Below are 18,805 nucleotides of genomic sequence, written 5' to 3'. Positions count from 1 at the left end.
CACCCCTAACACCTAGTACAATAGATACAAAATAAATGCTTGTTGATTAATATGGGGGTGAAGGAGAAAGGAGTCAAGGAAATCGACTGGAAGGGTGGTGATGCCCTCTGAAGGAAGAGGAAGGCTGGGTTTGAAACTGATTCTGCCAACTTCTTTGCCTCTCCATGGAAAACTTATGAGGCTTCCTTCCATTTAGTAGCAACTTCCTTTTGTGTCCTGGTTTCACATTATTATGAAAATGTGAATATTGATGCCATATACTGATTTGCTAATCATGCTTATAGTTTACAACTGTCATTCTATTAGTACCCTTTGCTCCTTTTTCCATCACTTTGGCAGTAGAAGGGGTTTGAATAAGACTGAGGCCCATTTTAAATTTTCCTTTGTTTTATGGATGCATGTCCAAAGTATTCATTATCATCTTTCCTCCTTTCTCCATATTTCCCTAATTATTTAGGAGGTGAAGATAATATACTTCAAGTTGTGGGTTTCCAACATAGAGAACCCAGACATATTCAGATATAACTAAGTCTCTGGCTATTTTTTTAGAGCTCACAATCCAGAAACATCATGACCCTAGTCACTTTCCAGAGCAGTCATGTCCTTTCCCTTATGGCCTCCAAATGCTTTGCAAACCAAAGTCAAATCATGTATCCTAGGCCCCTCAAAGGTAAATCGGTCTCAACTTCCCTGGAATGTAAAGATTACCCACAAACAAAGAAGAGGACCCAAATCTGGCTTCGAAAGTGTCATCTCCAATACGGACATACACTACAGACATTTAATGTTAGGAAATTAGGATCTGTTAGAAGTTACTAGCTGATGTATAATAATTAAACTTAATTTGAGAGAAGAGATCAGAAAATGTATTGCCCTCCCTTCTCTGCAGAAGTGGGCGATTATGGGTATGGAACACTGCATATACTATCAGGCTTGTTTTGCTGAATTTCCTTTTTCCACTTTGTTATTTTTTGTTACCAGAGATGACCCACTGGAGAGTGGAGGGAATTCTGAAATATTAGTAAAGTAAAAATAAAAGGTCAAAAAAAACCCCTCAGATCATTACCTGAGTGTGATCATTTGCTCCAGGTAGAGTATGAAAGGGAGATGAAGTGAGAGCCATAGGGATCAAAGAGAAAACTGAGGAATAGGTGGAGGGAGATCATATAGTTCAAACCTGCTCCTGAAGAATTCTTTCTTTTCAACAGGTAAAAATGCAACTACAAGACCAGAGAAAGAAGAGAGCTAAAGGCAGAGCTAGAACAAAAAGCTTGGAGCATTAACTTAACGTTCTTGTGATTCTCTCTTGTAGTAATGAGATGCCCTTAGTCCAGTTTCTAACACAAGCCTGGGCTGGGGTAGGTGAGCGTGAAGATGTGCGAACCCCTTTTTCCTTTCAACTTTGTCACCAAGATAATCAAGATCTCTTTCCTCTTAGATTCCCCTAGAGATCAGAATCTTGGTCTGTCTGTCATTCTCATCAGGCTGTGCTGGACTCCAGTTTATTGTCCCTCAGTGTCCAGTCTGGAGTCTCTCCACACGGCTCTCTATCCTTTTCAGTACTAGGCTTTGGGGAGAGTTAATGTAAAGAATTCATGATTCTCCTCCTACAAAAGGTCCATAAACAGAGGAGACTCTACTCTGGGGAAATTTATAGATAGATCCTCTTAGATTTATTTGTCATTTGTGTCTGTGCATACACACACATACACACACACGCGCACACACACACACACACAGACTTTTTTTTAATACAATCCATATCCCACTGTGCCAAGGAAAAACAAACAATCTTCTGAGGGGCTTTGTTGGGCTTTCCCAGGATGCCCAGTGGTAGGCAGGAAGCTTCTTCCAACATTACCTCAAGCCGCAGCAGTCTCTATGGGTTCTGGGGTTGAGCCAGGCAGCAGCGCTCCTGAGGAGGAAGTAGGGACAGGAGGAAACAATCCCAGAATGTCCAGGACTACAGGGTCTGGGTTTCCCAGGAGAACCCTGGGATAAGGGATTGGCTCCCAGAATTCCCAAGGGAAAGAGAAAGGACAGGGGAATCTAAGGCTCTTTGGATACCCCCAAGAGAGTCAAGGGGCAAGAGGGAAACATTCATGCAAGGGGTAGAGGTATTGGAAGAAGGACAAAGACACACAAATGACATATACAACCCCCAGATACCCAACCAGTTACAGATACAGACAAGGACACACCCATAAAGGCCCTAGAAAAGGGGAAGAATGTGCACACAAAATAAGGTTATGCACAACATGGGGACAGGAAGAGAAACATGGCCTATACTTGCCTCCTTTCAAGGAGGTATAAATTAGCCATTGGGGTTGGGGCAAGGAGAGGCTGGGGCTCAGACCTAGGGAAATGGGAAGTGGGGCATGATTCCCAAGGGGCTGGCAGTCAGTCCCCCGATCCCCCAAGGTGAAATGACAGTCCTTTCAGTTTGATTTGGACCAGATCTTGGCGCTGCTGCGTAGCCTAGTTCAAGAAGAAAAAAAAAGAATAGATTATGAAGGGAAACTTCCAATCTAAGGCCGCTGAAACCTCCCCTAAATGACTGATTGGAGGAGCCATAATCCTAGGGTTTAAAGTCTCGAGGCCACATGTGGTCCTCTAAGTCCTCAAGTGTGGCCTTTTGACCAATTCCAAACTTTACAGAACAAATGCCCAAAAGGATATGGTTCCCCACAGGTTCCCCAACCCTGGTTTAAAGCAACCACAATCCTTGGCAATATGGAATTTCTATGAGGCCGGCTCACCCTTTTCCCTTAGAAGCCTTCTTGCTGGGCTGGCGCTGGTTGGTGCCTGGGGCAGGCTCCCTCAATTCTGTCAGATGTTGCTCTGGATCCTGGGATGTAGCTGCAGCTGCTGCCGCTGTTGTTACCTTGATGGTTTTCTTCAGGTTGGCAACCTGCCAAGGTAGGAAGGATGATGTCATTCCACTCTGAACTTTGCTCTCTGCTCACCATTTTCCACAGCTAAATTCACTACCTCGATACTCTTGTGCACCTGTCCTTTCTACTCCAAGACATGAAGCAGAGAAGTTAAGAGCAACATTTATATGTGGTCCTTCCCTAGAGCCCCTACCCTGCTTCCTACTCTCCTCACCTCACTCTCAATTTGCTGTTTCAGGCCCAGCTGTTGTTCCTTATGCTGGTTGGCACGGCTCACCTGCTCCTCAATGCCTGATAACACTACTTCACAGCCCATACACCTGCAAGAAGAAAGAGGGGAAAAAGTGTTCCAGAAGTATTGTTGGGGTCAATGAACTGTAGGCTTGGTTTGAAGGGAATCGTGGGTTCTGGGATTCAAATCTTTGTGAAGATGCAAGGTCCCACATTTGGAATCTTAGCAGTATCTCCCTGAAAGAGTCATCTGGGGAAACCAGAAAATCCCGAAGAGAGGCAGGGGGATAAATACATATGAAATGAGAAATGAGGTACAGTAAGACATAGACACTTAAAGGGGAAATGGGGCAAGGGATAATGATGGGAAAGCAGAATAATATGCAGCCCTGGAGATAAGATAAAATAAGGGATACAAAATAAGAAATGTGGATTTAGGGGTATGGTAGGGAGAAATCCATGAAAATCAGGAGAGCTAAAGCAAAGAGATGACGAATTAAGACTTCAGGGCTAAGTGAAATAATTGAAGCTTCATGACAAGTTATTCTTCAGGCAGCACCATTTTTGCCCCTTTGACCCAACATCACCTCAGGGACTCTGGGTCTAAGCCACAGTTCCATGTTATCTCTTTTACTCTCTTGAACTTACTCCCTTCACAGAGGTTCAGGGAAGTAATAGGAGATCTCCCTACCCCCAGAATCTTTAGCTGTGGTTCTTTAGCCTGCCCCAGTTCAGCCATTTCTGAAGTCCTCCTTTCTACTCCATCTTGGGGGATCAAACCCCTTTATCAATTTCATCACAGATATAGTCCTTACTATTACTGGATAAAATCTCACCATTCCTGGAGGGTTTGAGCAATGGAACTGAGGTCCTGGCGCTGAATGTCACGCCCAATGCTGTAGTCTACTTCAAGCCGCTGGTTCCGCTGGTCCAGGGAGCCTCGGAGCACATCTGCATACACAGCCTCAATCACAAGGTCCTCTAACTGCCGCACATTTCGTAAAGCTAGTGCTTCTAGAAGCACTGCATATGGAATACACTGAAATCATAAGAATGGGAAGAAAAGATAAAAAAAGTGATATAAATATCCTAAAGGAACCTGTTTCTCATCTGGCCTGCTTTGTCATCCCCAATTCAGAAGAGAATTGAAAGAATGAAAAGAGAGGGGACCCACCCCACCCCCACCACTACCTTAAGAAAATGGGGATTTTTAACCTTCCTTTTATACCCTCCTCATGCCTGTCTATTTGCCTAGGACATCAATCCCACAAAAGCTAAGTCCTCATGTAGTCTACACAGGTGGGAAGTTCAAGGATCCTCAGTCTATCCTCCTATGTAGGTGTATATGATGAGAAATGTCATGAGGAAAATGAGAATCACAGTTACGTCTGAGATGCCCCTACTGGAACATACTTTCCTTAAGGGGGATCACAGAAAACATCATACCAGAAATACTGGTGAAGAGGGATGGTGGGGTGGGGTCGTACCAACAACCTACCTTGACCTTGGCAGCCAGTGTGACAACTGATAGATGTCGAAGTTTGTTCTTTTGGGCCTCTGTGAGGGGGGGTAAGTTCCGTGCTTCAGCTAGAAGAGCAAAAGAATAAACAGTTTTAAAGCATATTCTATAAGGAGCTACTATGGTGATGGAGAAGTTTAAGATTTAAAAAAGAAGACAATTACATGAAAACATCTACAAGAAAAGGCTCAAAGAAAAAGCAGATTGGCACAAGCTCCCTAGAACAGTTAATGAAGTACCTAAAAAATGATTCTAAAGATCATTAAATGCTATATGAAAAGAGAATTAACAGCTTGATGAAAAGAAATACAAAAATCTCACTGGAATCTCATACTAGTGCAGACTAAGATGGCAGAGTAAAGGCAGGAAACTGCCTGAGCTCTTTCAAATTCCCCTCCAAACAACTTCAAAATAACACCTCAAAGATGAATTCTGAAGGAGCAGAATCAACAAAAGGACAGGATGAAACAATTTTCCAACCCAAGACAACTTAGAAGGTCAACAGGAAACGTCTGTTTCACTGGGGTGAGAGTGGAGTGCAGTCGTACATAGGCAGTGCCTGGCAAGCCAGCAGCAGGCTGGGTCTGGAACACAGGCCTTGGGGATAACTGAGATGGCGTCAGCAACTTCCAGAGCTCTCAACCCAGACAGTAAGGGGGCAGGACAATTGGTCAGAAGGAGCCTATTGAAGACCCTTTGGTGGCACTGGGTACAATATTCTATTGTACTGTCCATATGGCGATCTGGGTTGCATAGTCCCAGGACAAGGAGAAGCACTAGTGCTTTTGGTTGCTCACAGATCAGAGAACAGGCCAGAAGAACTTCTTGGGTCATACCACCTTAGAAGAACTGAAAACTTACAAGTCACCAGAAACCAGCAGCACAAAAAACCTGAAACTTGAGTAAGTCTCCCCTCCACCCCAGGAAGAGAGTCTTATTTTTAAGTTAAAGTTAAGTAAAAAAATAGACTAGTTAAGTAAAGAAATAGACTAGAAAAAGTGAGAAGATAACAACACAAAAGAACCTAATCATGGAAAGTTACTATGGTGACAGGAAAGCTCAAAACACAAACTCTGAAGAGTATAACAATGTCAAAACAACTACATGCAAAACCTCGAAGGAAAATATGAATTGCTGTCAGGCCCAAAAAGAATTCCTGGAAAAGCTCAAAAGGGATTTTTAAAATTAAATAAGAGAGATGGGGAGAAAATGGGTGAAAAAGTGAGAGGGGTGCAAGAGAATCATGAAAAAAGAATCAACAAGGCCTGTATCCCAAACATTCAAAATAAATATTCAATGGTCTCAGGACATGGAAGAGCTCAAAAAGGATTTTGAAAATCAAGTAAGAGAGATGGAGGAAAAACTGGGAAGAGAAAAGAGAGCGATGCAAGAAAAGCATGAAAAGCAGGTCAACACCTTGCTTTGGAGACCCAAAAAAATGCTGAAGAAAATGACACCTTGAAAAATAGGCTAACTCAATTAGCAAAAGAGGTTCAAAAAGCCAATGAGGAGAAGAATGCTTTCAAAAGCAGAATTAGCCAAATGGAAAAAGAGGCTCAAAAGCTCAAGAAAATAGTTCTTTAAAAATTAGAATGGAACAGATGGAGGCTAATGACTTTATGAGAAACCAAGAAATCACAAAACAAAACCAAAAGAATGTAAAAATGGAAGATCATGTGAAATATCTCATTGGAAAAACAACTGACCTGGAAAATAGATCCAGGAGAGACAATAAAAATTATGGCACTACCTGAAAGCCATGATCAAAAAAAGAGCCTAGACATCATCTTTCATGAAATTATCAAGGAAAACTGCCTTGAGATTCTAGAACCATGGGGCAAAATAAATATTGAAAGAATCCACCGATCACCTCCTGAAAGAGATCCAAAAAAAGAAAATCCTAGGAACATTGTGACCAAATTCCAGAGTTACCAGGTCAAGGAGAAAATATTGCAAGCAGCTAGAAAGAAACAATTCAAGTATTGTGGAAATACAATCAGGATAATACAAGATGTAGCAGCTTCTACATTAAGGGATCGAAGGGCATGGAATATGATATTCCAGAAGTCAAAGGAACTAGGACTAAAACCAAGAATCACCTACCCAGCAAAACTGAGTATAATACTTCAGGGGAAAAAATGGTCTTTCAATGAAATAGAGGACTTTCAAGCATTCTTGATGAAAAGACCAGAGTTGAAAAGAAAATCTGACTTTCAAACACAAAAATCAAGAGAAGCATGAAAGGATAAACAGCAAAGAGAAATCATAAAGGACTTACTAAAGTTGAATTGTTTACGTTCCTACATGGAAAGACAATATTTGTAACTCTTGAAACTTTTTTCAGTATCTGGGTAGTTGGTGGGATTACACACACACACACACACACACACACACACACACACACAGAGCACAAGGTGAATTGAATAGGATGGGATCATATTTTAAAAAAATGAAATTAAGGGATGAGAGAGAAACATATTAGGAGGAGAAAGGGAGAAATGGAATGAGGCAAATTCTCTCTCATAAAAGAGGCAAGTAAAAGACTTTTCAGTGGAGGGAAAAAGGGGGGAGGTGAGAGAAAAAAACATGAAGCTTACTCTCATCACATTCCACTAAAGGAAGGAATAAAATGTACACTCATTTTGGTATGAAAACCTATCTTACAATACAGGAAAGTGGGGGAGAAGGGGATAAGCAGGGTGGGAGACATGATGGAAGGGAGGGCAATGGGAGGAGGGAGCAATTACAAGTCAACACTCTTGGGGAGGGACAGGATCAAAAGAGAGAATAGAATAAATGGGGGGCAGGATAGGATGGAGGGAAATATAGTTAGTCTTACACAACACGACTATTATGGAAGTCATTTGCAAAACTACACAGATATGGCCTAGGTTGAATTGCTTGCCTTCCCAATGGGGATGGGTGGGGAGGAAGGGAGGGAGGAAGAGAAGTTGGAACTCAAAGTTTTAGGAACAACTGTTGAGTACTGTTCTTGCATACAACTGGGAAATAAGAAATTCAGGTAATGGGGTATAGAAAGCTATCTTGCCCTACAGGACAAAACACAAGATGGGGATAAAAGGAAGGAAGGGATGTTAGAAAGGAGGGCAGATTGGTGATAGGGGTAATTAGAATGCTCGGCGTTTTGGGGTAGGGGTAGGGGAGAAATGGGGAGAAAATTTGGAACTCAAAATTTTGTGGAAATGAATGTTGAAAACTTAAATAAATAAATTTAAATACAAAAAAAAAGTAGCACAAAAAAATGCAAAAAGATGTACAAAAATTCACTTAAAAGAATTCCTTAAAAGTGGAATATAGTAAATGGAAAAGGAGGTACAAAAATTCACTGAAGAAAAAATTTCTTAAAATTAGAATTGAGCAACTGGAAGCTGATGACTCCATAAAAGATCAAGAAACAATAAAATAAAGTCAAAAAATGAAAAAAAAAATACAAGAAATTTGGAAATAGCTCATTGGAAAAATAATTTGAGATTTCTGGTTCTGGGGGCCAAGATGGTGGAGTGATTGGTAATTGCTATCTCCCTCACCTTGTTGACCTCAAGAAGCCCAGAGAATATCTCCCTGGGAAAAACCCTGGAACAGTGGGAGCAGCAGAAGGGGTAAACAGACTCTTAGTCCATGAGGCTAGATGGGAGGCAATATTTGAACTTTTATCAAAATTGGCTAAAAGAGGAAATAACACACACTCAGGTAGGTACAGAAATCTATCTAGGAGGGGGAAGCAGATAATAGAAGGGGGGATCAAACAGAAGGGTGAGCAGATTAGGGGAGGCCCTAGTCAGAAGAAAAATACTTCTGAGGAGGAACAGAGTGAAAGGAGAGAGAGAGAAAAAGATAAACAGGAAGAAAAACAGGATGGAAGTAAATACACAGTTAACAATCATAACTGTGAATGTGAATGGGATGAGCTCACCTATAAAATGGAAACAGACAGTAGAACTGATTAAAAACCAGAATCCTGTAATATATTGTTTACAAGAAACACACAAAGTAGAAAGACACAGAGTAAAGCTAAGAGGGCTAGAGTAGAATCTACTATGTTTTAGTAGAAGTTAAAAAAAGCAATTATGATCTCAGACAAAGCAAAAGCAAAACTGGGTCTAATTAAAAGAGATAAACAAGGAAACTACATCTTGCTAAAAGGTAACATAGACAATGAAGTAATATCAATACTAAACATATATGTCCCCAAAGGCATGGCATCCAAAATCTCAAAGGAAAATTTTAATGAGTTACAGGAGAAATAGTAAAACTACAGTAGTGGGGAACCTCAACTTTCCCCCTCTCAGAACTAAACAACTCTAACTATAAAACAAGAATTTTAGAAAAATTAGATATGATAGGTCTCTGAAGAAAACTGAATGGGAAAACTGAATGGGTACGTTTTTTCAGTGGTACATGGCACCTACACAAAAACTAACCATTTATTAGGGCTTAAAAACCTCACAACCAAATGCAGAAAAGCAGAAATATTAACTGCACCCTTTCTGAATCATAATGCAATAAAAATTACATTCAATAAAGAGTCATGGAAAGATATATGAAAGATTAATTGGAAACTAAATAATCCTAAAGAATAAGTGGGTCAAAGAACAAATCATAGAAATAATCAGTAATTTCAGTAAAGAGAATGATCACAATAACATGCCAAAATTAATGGAATACAGCCAAAGCAGTACTTAGGGAAAATTTTATATCTCTAAATAAGATCAATGAATTGAGTTTGCAACTAGAAAAAGAACAAATCAAAAATTCCCAATTAAACACCAAACTGGAAATTGTGAAAATCAAAGGAGAGACTGAAAGTAAGAAAACTATTGAACTAATAAATAAAACTAGAGGATGGTTACGGGTGGCGAGGACCAATAAAACAATAAACTATTTCTTAATTTGACAGAAAGAAAAACAAATTGCCAATATGAAAAATAATTCACCACAAATGAAGAGGAAATTAAAGCAATATTGGGAGCTATCTGATCTAATTCTATGCCAATAAATCTAATAGTCTAAGTGAAACAGAAGAATATTTACAGATTAATAAAACAGAAATAGAATACCTAACTCCATGTAAGAAAAACAAATTGAACAAGCCATCAATCAGGTCCTTAAGGAAGAATCCACAGGACCAGATGGATTCAAAAGTGAATTCTACCAAACATTTAAAGAATAGGTAATTCCAACATAATATAAACCATTTGGAAAAACAGATAAAGAAGCAGTCCTATCAAATTCCTTTTATGACACAAATATGGTGCTGCTACCTAAATAAAGCAGAGAAAGAAAACTACAGATCAATTTCTTTAATGGATACTGAGGTAAAAATTTTAAATAAAATGTCAAGAAAGGAGATTATGGCAATATATTACTAAGATCATACATAATGTTCCAGATTAGATTTATACCAAGAATGCAGGGTTGGCTCAATGCTCAGAAAACTATCACCATGACTGACTATATCAATAATAAAAACAACCAAAATAATATAATTACATTAATAGATTCAGAAAAAGCATTTGACAAAATACAATATTCATTCCTATTGAAATCACTGGAAAGCATAGGAATAAAAGGAGCTTTCCTTAAAATGATAAGTAGTATCTAACTAAAACTATCAGCAAGCATTACCTGTAATGGGGAAAAGCCAGAAAATCTGGCTTTTCAATAGGATCGGGAGTGAAAGAAGAATGTCTATTATCACCACTTATTCAATATTGTACTAGAAATGCTATCTTTAGCAATAAGAGAAGAAAAAGAAATTGAACAAATTAGAATAGGCAATAAAGAAACAAAGGTATCATTCTTTGCAAGTGACATGACAGTATACTTAGGAAATCGTAGAGAACTGATTAAAAAACTACTTGAAATAATTAACAACTAGATGGCAGGTAAGAAGTAAGCCACTCTCACCCTCCCTTATTCACCTCTGAAAGCCCAGAATATATTTCCCCAGGAAAAAACCTGGAATAACTGAATAGGCAGAAAGATGGGGGGCAAATCCTGTAGCCCAGGAAGCCTGGGGGATTAATAGGAAAGGCCCCTCTCACTCTGGGGGAAGGGGAGCAGTGCATGACAAGAGGCGTCCCAGCAAGTCAACAGCAGGCCCCATCTCATCAAACCAGGGTGAAATTCTAAGCCCCAAGGTGGTGGTGGAACAAGCAAGGGCCAACACCAGGACATTTGAGTGCCTCAGCACAGGCAGGGGAACTGGCAGACACTAGCTTGAAAAACCACCACATGCACCAACATTCTCCAGCAGTCAAATCTCCTGGTAAATCAGCACAATTCTAAGAAGGCACAGCTCCAAGAGGCACAGTTCCAGGCTGGCAGACATCCTCCAGATTTAGAAGCTAAATCTTCTAGTGCTTTAAAGAAGCCCCAGTGAGCAAGCATTGTCCAAGGACCAGACTCCCTACCCCCATGCCAAGAGTTCAGTGCTGCTGATCCCCAGCTTAGCACCAGGTAAGCTTCTAGATCCCTACAGCCTCCAGGTGTCAACACCTGAGGCCCCAACACACAAAGCCAGTGACCAGATCCCAGCCTCCCAGCACAAGAAGCTTGAGTCAGTGCCCCTTGCACTCTAGCAAGAGTGTTCAGCTTCAAAAGCCAGGAAACACAAACAATATGAGCAATAAGCAGAAATGAATAATGATGATATAGAGTCTTATTATGGGAAAAGGGAAGATCAAGGTACAAATTCAGAAGAGGGTACTGTCAATATGATGGGGCACAGACTCTGGGAACCTCCTTGAATTCTCCTTGAATCTTCCGACTTAATCTGCTTTTTCATACCCAAATCTGTTACCCTTAACCTAGCCTGACCCTCCATTGTCTGTTGCCTCCAGATTGCCTCTGACTGATTCCCATCCTTGATTACTTCCCACCCAAACCCTCCATTGTCTGATACCTCCCAAGTGCCTCCAGCTGTTTCCCACTCTTGATTACATCGCTAGTTACCCCAGTCTCATCAAGATCCTCCTTAGACCACCCTCCTCCCAGACTACTAAACCCCAGATCTCTCCCACAGTCTTTCTGTATATAAGTTCCACCTTGCCTCCATGAAGGCATTCAGATTCAATCCACCTCTGATTCTGTCTAACTGAGATTCTACCTGGCCGGCTTGTCAATACAAGCATCACAAATGGTTAGGCTTCTTAAAAGTCCACTCAATATGGTGAATCTTTAATAAACTTTGTTTCTCTTTGGCTAAAAGAAGGTTTGAGTCAAATTCATTCGGTGGGACTTGGTGAGTCAGTATTTTGGGGCTCCAAGCACCCTAAACCTCAACATTATGGTTCCATGACCTCAACAAATATACCCATCCTCAAAGGGGAATATGAACTGGTCTCAAGCCCAAAAAGCCTTCTTGGAGGAACTCAAGAGGGATTTTAAGTCAAAGAAGAGTGGTTGAAGAAAAAAATGGAAAAAAAAAAATGAGAGGTATGCAAGAGAGAATTAATAGCTTAGAAAAGGTTGGACAAAAATTGACTGTAGAAAACAAGTCCTTAAAAAAAATACAGTTGGCCAAATGGAAAAAAGTACACTGAAGAAAACAATTCCCTAAAAAGTACAACTGGCCAAAACTGAAAAAAAAAGGCACAAAAACTCACTGTAAAGAAGAATTCCTTAAAGAGTAAAATGAGACAAATGGAAAAGGAGGTACAAAATCTAACTGAAGAAAACAATACATTAAAAATCCGAATTGGGTAAGTGGAAACTAATGACTCTATGAAATATCAAGAATCAGTCAAATAGAAACAAAAGAATGAAAAAATAGGGGGAAAAGGGTAAAATACATCATTGATGAAACAACTGACCTGGAAAATAGATCCAGGAAAGACAGTTTAAAAATTATTGGTTTTACCTGAAACCCATGATGAAAAAAAAAAAAAGGCCTGGACATCTTTCAGAAAATCATCAAGAAAAACTGCCCTGAGTTACGAGAAGAAGAAGGAAAAATAGACTGAAAGAATTCACCAACCACTTCCTGAAAGAGATCCCAAATTGAAAACACTAAGGAATATTGTAGCCAAATTTCAAAATTACCAGGTCAAAGAGAAAACACTGCAAACAGTCAGAAACAATTTAAATATCATGGAACCACAGTCAGGATTATGCAGGACCTTGCAGCTTCTACATTAACTTGGATTACAACCAAGGATTAACTACCCAGAGAAATTGAGCATAATCTTTCAAGGGAGGAGATGGACATTCCATGAAATAGGGAGCTTCCAAACCTTCCTGATGAAAAGATCAGAGTTCAACAGAAAATATGATCTTCAAATACAAGACTCAAGAGAGGCATAAAAAGGTAAATAGGAAAGAAAAAAACCACATTATTAATAAGAGCAAACTATTTATATCCCTACAAGGGAATACTATACTTGTAACTCTTGAGAACTGAATTGTTATAACAACATTCAAAAGGGGTATAAATAGAGAGAGAACATAGTGGTGAAAAGGGACTGTATTAGGAGAAGAGGAAAAGAGAAGGCAGATAAGGGTAAATTACATCACATGAAAAGGCACAAAAACCTATTATAGTAGAGGGAAAGAAGGGAGGGAGATAAGCATTATTTGAAGCTTACTCTCATCAGATTTGGATCAAAGAGGGAACAGCACAATCAGTTAGGTATAGAAATCTGACTTACCCTATAGGAAGTAGGAGGGGAAAGGGGAAAGAAAAGGAAGGGAGTGGTTAGAAGGGAGGGAAAAGTAGTAAGGGTAAAGGGGAAGAAAAGAGAGGGGGTGGATAGAAGAGAGGGCAGACTGATGGAGGTAGTAGTCAAAAGCAAAACTAGTGAGGAGAAAAAGTGAGAAAGGAGAGAAAAAAGCATAAATGGGGGAAAACAGGTGGGAGAGAAATACACAAATAGTAATCATAACTCTGAATGTGAATGGGATGAACTCTCCCACTCTCTCATAAAATGGCAGTGGATAGCAGAGTGGATTGAGAACCAAAATCCTACAATATTCTGTTTACAAGAAACATATTTGAAGCAAAGACATACACACAGAGTAAAGGTAAAAGGCTAAAGCAGAATATATTATGTTTCAGCTGAAGTAAAAAAAACAGGGGTAGCAATCCTGATCTCCGACAAAACAAAAACATTGTGTGATGATCAACTCTAATAGACTTGGCTCTTCTCAAAATACAATGATCTAAGACAATTTGAAAAGACTCATGATGAAAAATGCCATCTACATCCAGAGAAAGAACTATGGAATCTGAATGCAGATCAAAGCATATTTTCACTTTTTTGTTGTATTTTCTTTCTTGGGATTTTCCCCCTTTGTGTGGAAATATGTTTAATATGATTGTACATATATAACCTATATCAGATTGCTTGCTATCTTGGGAAGGGGGTATCAGGGAAGGACAAAAAAATTTGGAACTCAACACCTTATAAAAATGAATGCTGAAAACTATCTTTAGATGTAATTGAAAAAAATAAAATACAATTATTAAATGGGAGAAAAAATGGATAGAGGTGGGGTAAGGGAAGTTGATGTAGGTTTTATGAATTCTTAACCAGCTTAAAATTGTACATATATCACAAGACTGATGAAATCTTTAGGTCATTTATATGACACAGTGCTTTAGACACAATAAGCACTGAATAAATACTCTGTCTATATTTATCAATCATTCTATCTATTCATCTATCATGTATCATTTTCCTCAACTATAAAATGGAAGAGTTGGCCTAGTTGACTTCATTCTAAATCTATGACCATATAGTATAGGCTTTTTCCCCTAATTAGTCTCTAAGCCTCTTGAATGTATTAACCATGTCATCCCCTTTCTTTGTGCCATAATACCAAGCACAGTGCTTTGTACATGCTAAGCAAACAATAAATATATGTTGATTTAGAATTTATCCTTTCCTTCCTAGGTCAGTAATGTACTCCAAATTCTTAACAGCTAAATATACATACTCATAGAAACCCAAGTTTAAAAAAATAGGTTTGAGATAGGTATCATGCTTAATAAAAACATGTATCTGAAGAAAAAAATTTATAATTTTAGCAAAGGCACAGGATCTAACATGAGCCCACATGAATAATCAGCATTTCTATATAATACCCACAAAGCGCAGCAGCAAGAGATAAAAAAATTTTAAATAAAACACAAGCAGGGAGATTACAGTAATATATCACAAAGATCATAAATGATTTCCAGGTGAAATTTATACAAGGAATGCAGGGCTAGTTCAAAAATGGGAAAACTAGGAGAGGCAGAGCCAAGATGGTAAAGTAAAAGCAGGGAATTACTTGAGCTCTCCCCCAAACCCCACCAAATAACTGCAAAAAATAACTCTAAACAAATTCTGGAGCTGCAGAACCCACAAAATGATGGTGTGAATCAAATCTCTATCCCAAGACAGATGGGAAGCATCTATCACATCAGGCTGGGATAGTAGTACAATCCAACATAGGCCGTGCTCGGACAAATACGACGTGAACAAACCCTCAGGGGGACTGAATCACTGGCAGCTGTGGCAGTTTCCAGATTTCTTGACACCAAAATGCAGGATACAACTTGGAAGATCAGTGGAAAAAACCTGTCAGACCTGTGTGAGAGAGTAGTGCAGTCCAGTCTCAGCCCCAGGGCAGCGAAGAGAGTGGAGGAGCCTGTGGCAACTGCAGCAGCAGCAGTGACAGTGGCTGTTTCTGTAGCTCTAGGACCACAGATTGTGGGGGTATCAAACAGCTGGCAGCACTCCCCCATCCCCACTGGAAGCAGAGAATTACCTTGACAAATAGCTCAAAAGTCAAATAAAAAGCTGAAGAAATGAACAAAAACTGGAAAAAAAAAAAGTCAGACTACAGAATCATACTTTGGTGATAAGGAAGATCAAAACGTAACACAAAGAAGACAATGAACTCAAAGCTCCTACATTCAAAGCCTCCAAGAAAAATATGAACTGGCCTTAGGCTATGGAAGAGCTCAAAAAGGATTTTGAAAATCAAGTAAGAGAAGTGGAGGAAAAATTGGGAACAGAAATGAGAGTAATGCAAAAAAATCATTGTTTGTTAAAGGGGACCCCAAAAAATGCTGAAGAAAATAACACCTTAAAAAACAAACTAGGGTCTCAAGAAGCAAGATATGACTGAAACTGACTAAACAACCACAAATGGTGATAATGACAGCACCCACTTCCCAGGGCTGCTGTGAGGATCAAATGAGTTAGCATATGTAAAATATTTTACAAACTACAAAGCTACACAAAAGCTAGCTATTGTTATTCTAGCACAAGCCTGATTCGTTGCTTACTATGCTTAAACAGTTTGTGATCAAAGACATTGAATGCAGACTCATTTACATTTTGAAGAAAATATCAAATATTACCAGAACTTAGATATTGGCTCTAAATATGAGGTTGTCATGGACTTGCAGTCAGAACACTTGGGGTTTGGGTTCAAGCTCTGCCTCTTAGCTGTGTGACTTTCTGGGCTTCAGTTAAGAGGCCGACTCAGGTGATCTTTAAGATTCTTTCCAACTCTCAAGGGCTATGCCAGGGTCAGCTCATATTTCTTAGCAGATTATTAAGTTTTCAGTGTGAACAGTCACACCTTAGAAATCAGCAAACCTTCCAAATCAGGACTTTCTTTATTGTTTTGTTGATTGCCTACACTTAAGAAAGTGATGAAGAAAATGTTAAAAATGCAGATTAAACGTAAAAAAAAAAAAAAAAAGGCTAAACCCAAATGGCAAAACACATTCAAAATGCCAATGAAGAGAAGAATGCTTTAAAAAGCAGAATTGGCCAGATGGAAAAGGTAGTTCAAAAGCTCACCGAAGAGAATAATTCCTTAAAAATTAGAATGGAGCAGATGGAAGCTAATGACTTTATGAAAAATCAAGAAATCATAAAACAAAACCAAAAGAAGGAAAAAATAGAATACAATGTGAAATGTTTCTTTGGAAAAACAACTGACCTAGAAAATAGATCCAGGAGAAACAATTTAAAAATTATTGGACTACCTGCAAGCCATGATCAAAAAAAAGGGCCTAGACATCATCTTTTAAGAAATTATCGAGGAAAACTGCCCTGACATTCTAGAACCAGAAGGTAAAAAAGATATTTAAAGAATCCACTGATCGCCTCCTGAAAGAGATCCCAAAAGGAAAACTCCTGGGAATATAGTAGCCAAATTTCAGAGTTCCCAGGTCAAGGAGAAAATATTGCAATCAGCCAGAAAGAAACAATTTGAGGTAGCAGAGCCAAGATGGCAGAGTGAGAGCAAGTACTCACCTAAGCTCTAAGACAAACTCTTTCAAATATCTCTAAAAGAGAATCTGAACAAATTTTAGAGTGGCAGAATCCAATAGAAGGCAGAGTGTGGCAGATTTCCAACTCAGGACAGCCTAGAAGGTTGATGGGAAGGATCTGTTGCACATGGCTGGAGCAGCACAGCGTGTGCAGGCTGCACCAGCGCAGACCCCAACATAGCAAAGCCGAGCAGGAAGCCCTAGGTGGTCTAAAGCACTGCTGATTCTCAAACACATCAGCCCAGGACAGGAGTCCAATGGAAATGAGGAAGAGAGAACTGCAGAACCACAGCAGCAGTCACTCCTTAGACTATTGGCCCACAGATTAAATGTCTGTAAGTCACCTACTTGAACTTTTGGGAGCCAAGATAGTGGAGTGATCGGTAAATGCTATCCCTCTCCCCTTGTTGACCTTGAAAAACCCAGAGAATATTTCCCCAGGAAATATCTTGGAACAGTGAGATCAGCCAAACGAGTAAACAGTCTCTTAGCCCAAAAGAAAAGGAAAATCGCAAAGGGGAGGGGTTCCTCTTGCTATAGCTGAAGGGGACCAGTGCAGAACCAAAGCTGTCCCAGACAGCCCCACCTCAGCGAGCCAAGAGGAGATCTTGAGCCCCAGGGGGGTGGAGCCCATAATCACCAACACCAGGACCCAAGGTGTGCCTCAGCACAACTAGGGGAATTGGTAAGATACTAGCACAGACGGGTTCACCAAAAGCTGAACTTGCCTATGCTGTATCTCAGATTAGACCTCCTGTGGCTAGACCACCCCTCCCCCACACTTAATGCAGCTAGCTCCAGGGTAACTCTGAGAAAACTCAGAAAGAATTCACCTGACCTTTGCTTTGGCACACCAGCCATGTCAGCACCAGGTAAGCTGCAGCATTTTAGCTTCTAGTTAAAGGAACCAGAGGCCACAGTACACAAAGCCTCAAGTTCTAAGTACAAGAATTGTGGAACAGAGCCGCCTGTGCCCCATAAGCAGAGATCCACTTTAAAAGCCAGGAAAAAGGTGATCATCATGAGCAGGAAGCAAACCAGAAAAGAAGATCATAGAATCCTTCTATAGGGACAAGGACCAAAAGATGAATACCTAAGAAGTCAGAATTGAGATTGTACTCCCATCTGAAACTTCAGAAGGGAATATGAATTGGTCTCAAGCCCAAAGTGCATTCTTGGAAGAGCCCAAGAAGGATTTTAAAAGTCAAATTAGAGAAGTAGAAAAAAAACTGGGTAATGATTTTAAAAATATGAAAAAAAGAATTATTCACTGAAGAGAAACAGCTCCTTAAAAAGGAAAATTGGACAAATGGAAAAGGAAGTACAAAATCTAACTGGAGAAAATAACTCCTTAAAAGGAACAATTGGACAGATGGAAAACGAGATGAAAATGTAAACTGAAGCAAACAATCTATTAAAAATCAGAATTGGGCATGTAGAAGCTAAGGACTCTATGAGACATCAAGAATCAGTCAACCCACAAGCGACAAAGAAAGCTCCAAAGGTCAGTGGGGGAGGGCTTTCCCAGCTGGGTGAGAGGGAACAGAGTTTCTCCAGCAATAGCACCAGGCTACAGCAAAGGCTGCAGCAGCAGACTGTAGGCAGCTACGGAGGCCAGGAAGCAACTGGATCCATTGTTCAGGCAACTCAGCTTAAAGCCTTTGGCGCTAGGGAGCAGCTGATCTAAACCCCAGCCCTGAGTGATGGCCCTGCCCCCACCCAAAACCCAGGGGAACCGAGCAGCTGAGTCTAATCTCTTGACAAAGGATTCAGAAGTCAAGTAACTAGTTGGGAAAATGCCCAAAAAAGGGAAAAAAAATACGACCATAGAAGGTTACTTTCCTGGTGAACAGGTGTCTCCTCCCA

At 39.9% G+C, this 18,805-nt stretch overlaps 1 protein-coding gene across 4 annotated transcripts in view; it reads right to left on the bottom strand.

Moving 5' to 3' along the window:
• Positions 1-1,650: 1,650 nt before the first annotated feature.
• COPS7A (COP9 signalosome subunit 7A) overlaps positions 1,651-18,805 on the bottom strand; it is a 39,121-nt gene continuing 21,966 nt past the window's right edge. For 2 of the 4 annotated variants that reach the window (XR_011977033.1, XR_011977034.1), the window contains exons 4-9: positions 4,624-4,712; positions 3,962-4,164; positions 3,109-3,214; positions 2,760-2,911; positions 2,357-2,478; positions 1,651-1,915 (exon numbers count right to left, since the gene is read on the bottom strand). Coding sequence is in view for 2 of the 4 variants with exons in the window: in XM_072653804.1 (XP_072509905.1) it covers positions 2,439-2,478; positions 2,760-2,911; positions 3,109-3,214; positions 3,962-4,164; positions 4,624-4,712 (590 nt within the window). In the remaining 2 variants the exon portion in view is untranslated. Of the gene's footprint in view, positions 2,479-2,759; positions 2,912-3,108; positions 3,215-3,961; positions 4,165-4,623; positions 4,713-18,805 lie in introns of all 4 variants that reach the window. The other 2 variants (XM_072653804.1, XM_072653805.1) reach the window with 1 other exon arrangement.

The sequence above is a fragment of the Notamacropus eugenii genome, chromosome 3 (genome assembly GCF_028372415.1).
Source record: "Notamacropus eugenii isolate mMacEug1 chromosome 3, mMacEug1.pri_v2, whole genome shotgun sequence".
NCBI classification, from domain to species: domain Eukaryota; kingdom Metazoa; phylum Chordata; class Mammalia; order Diprotodontia; family Macropodidae; genus Notamacropus; species Notamacropus eugenii.
This window is presented reverse-complemented; position numbering and strand designations above follow the sequence as displayed.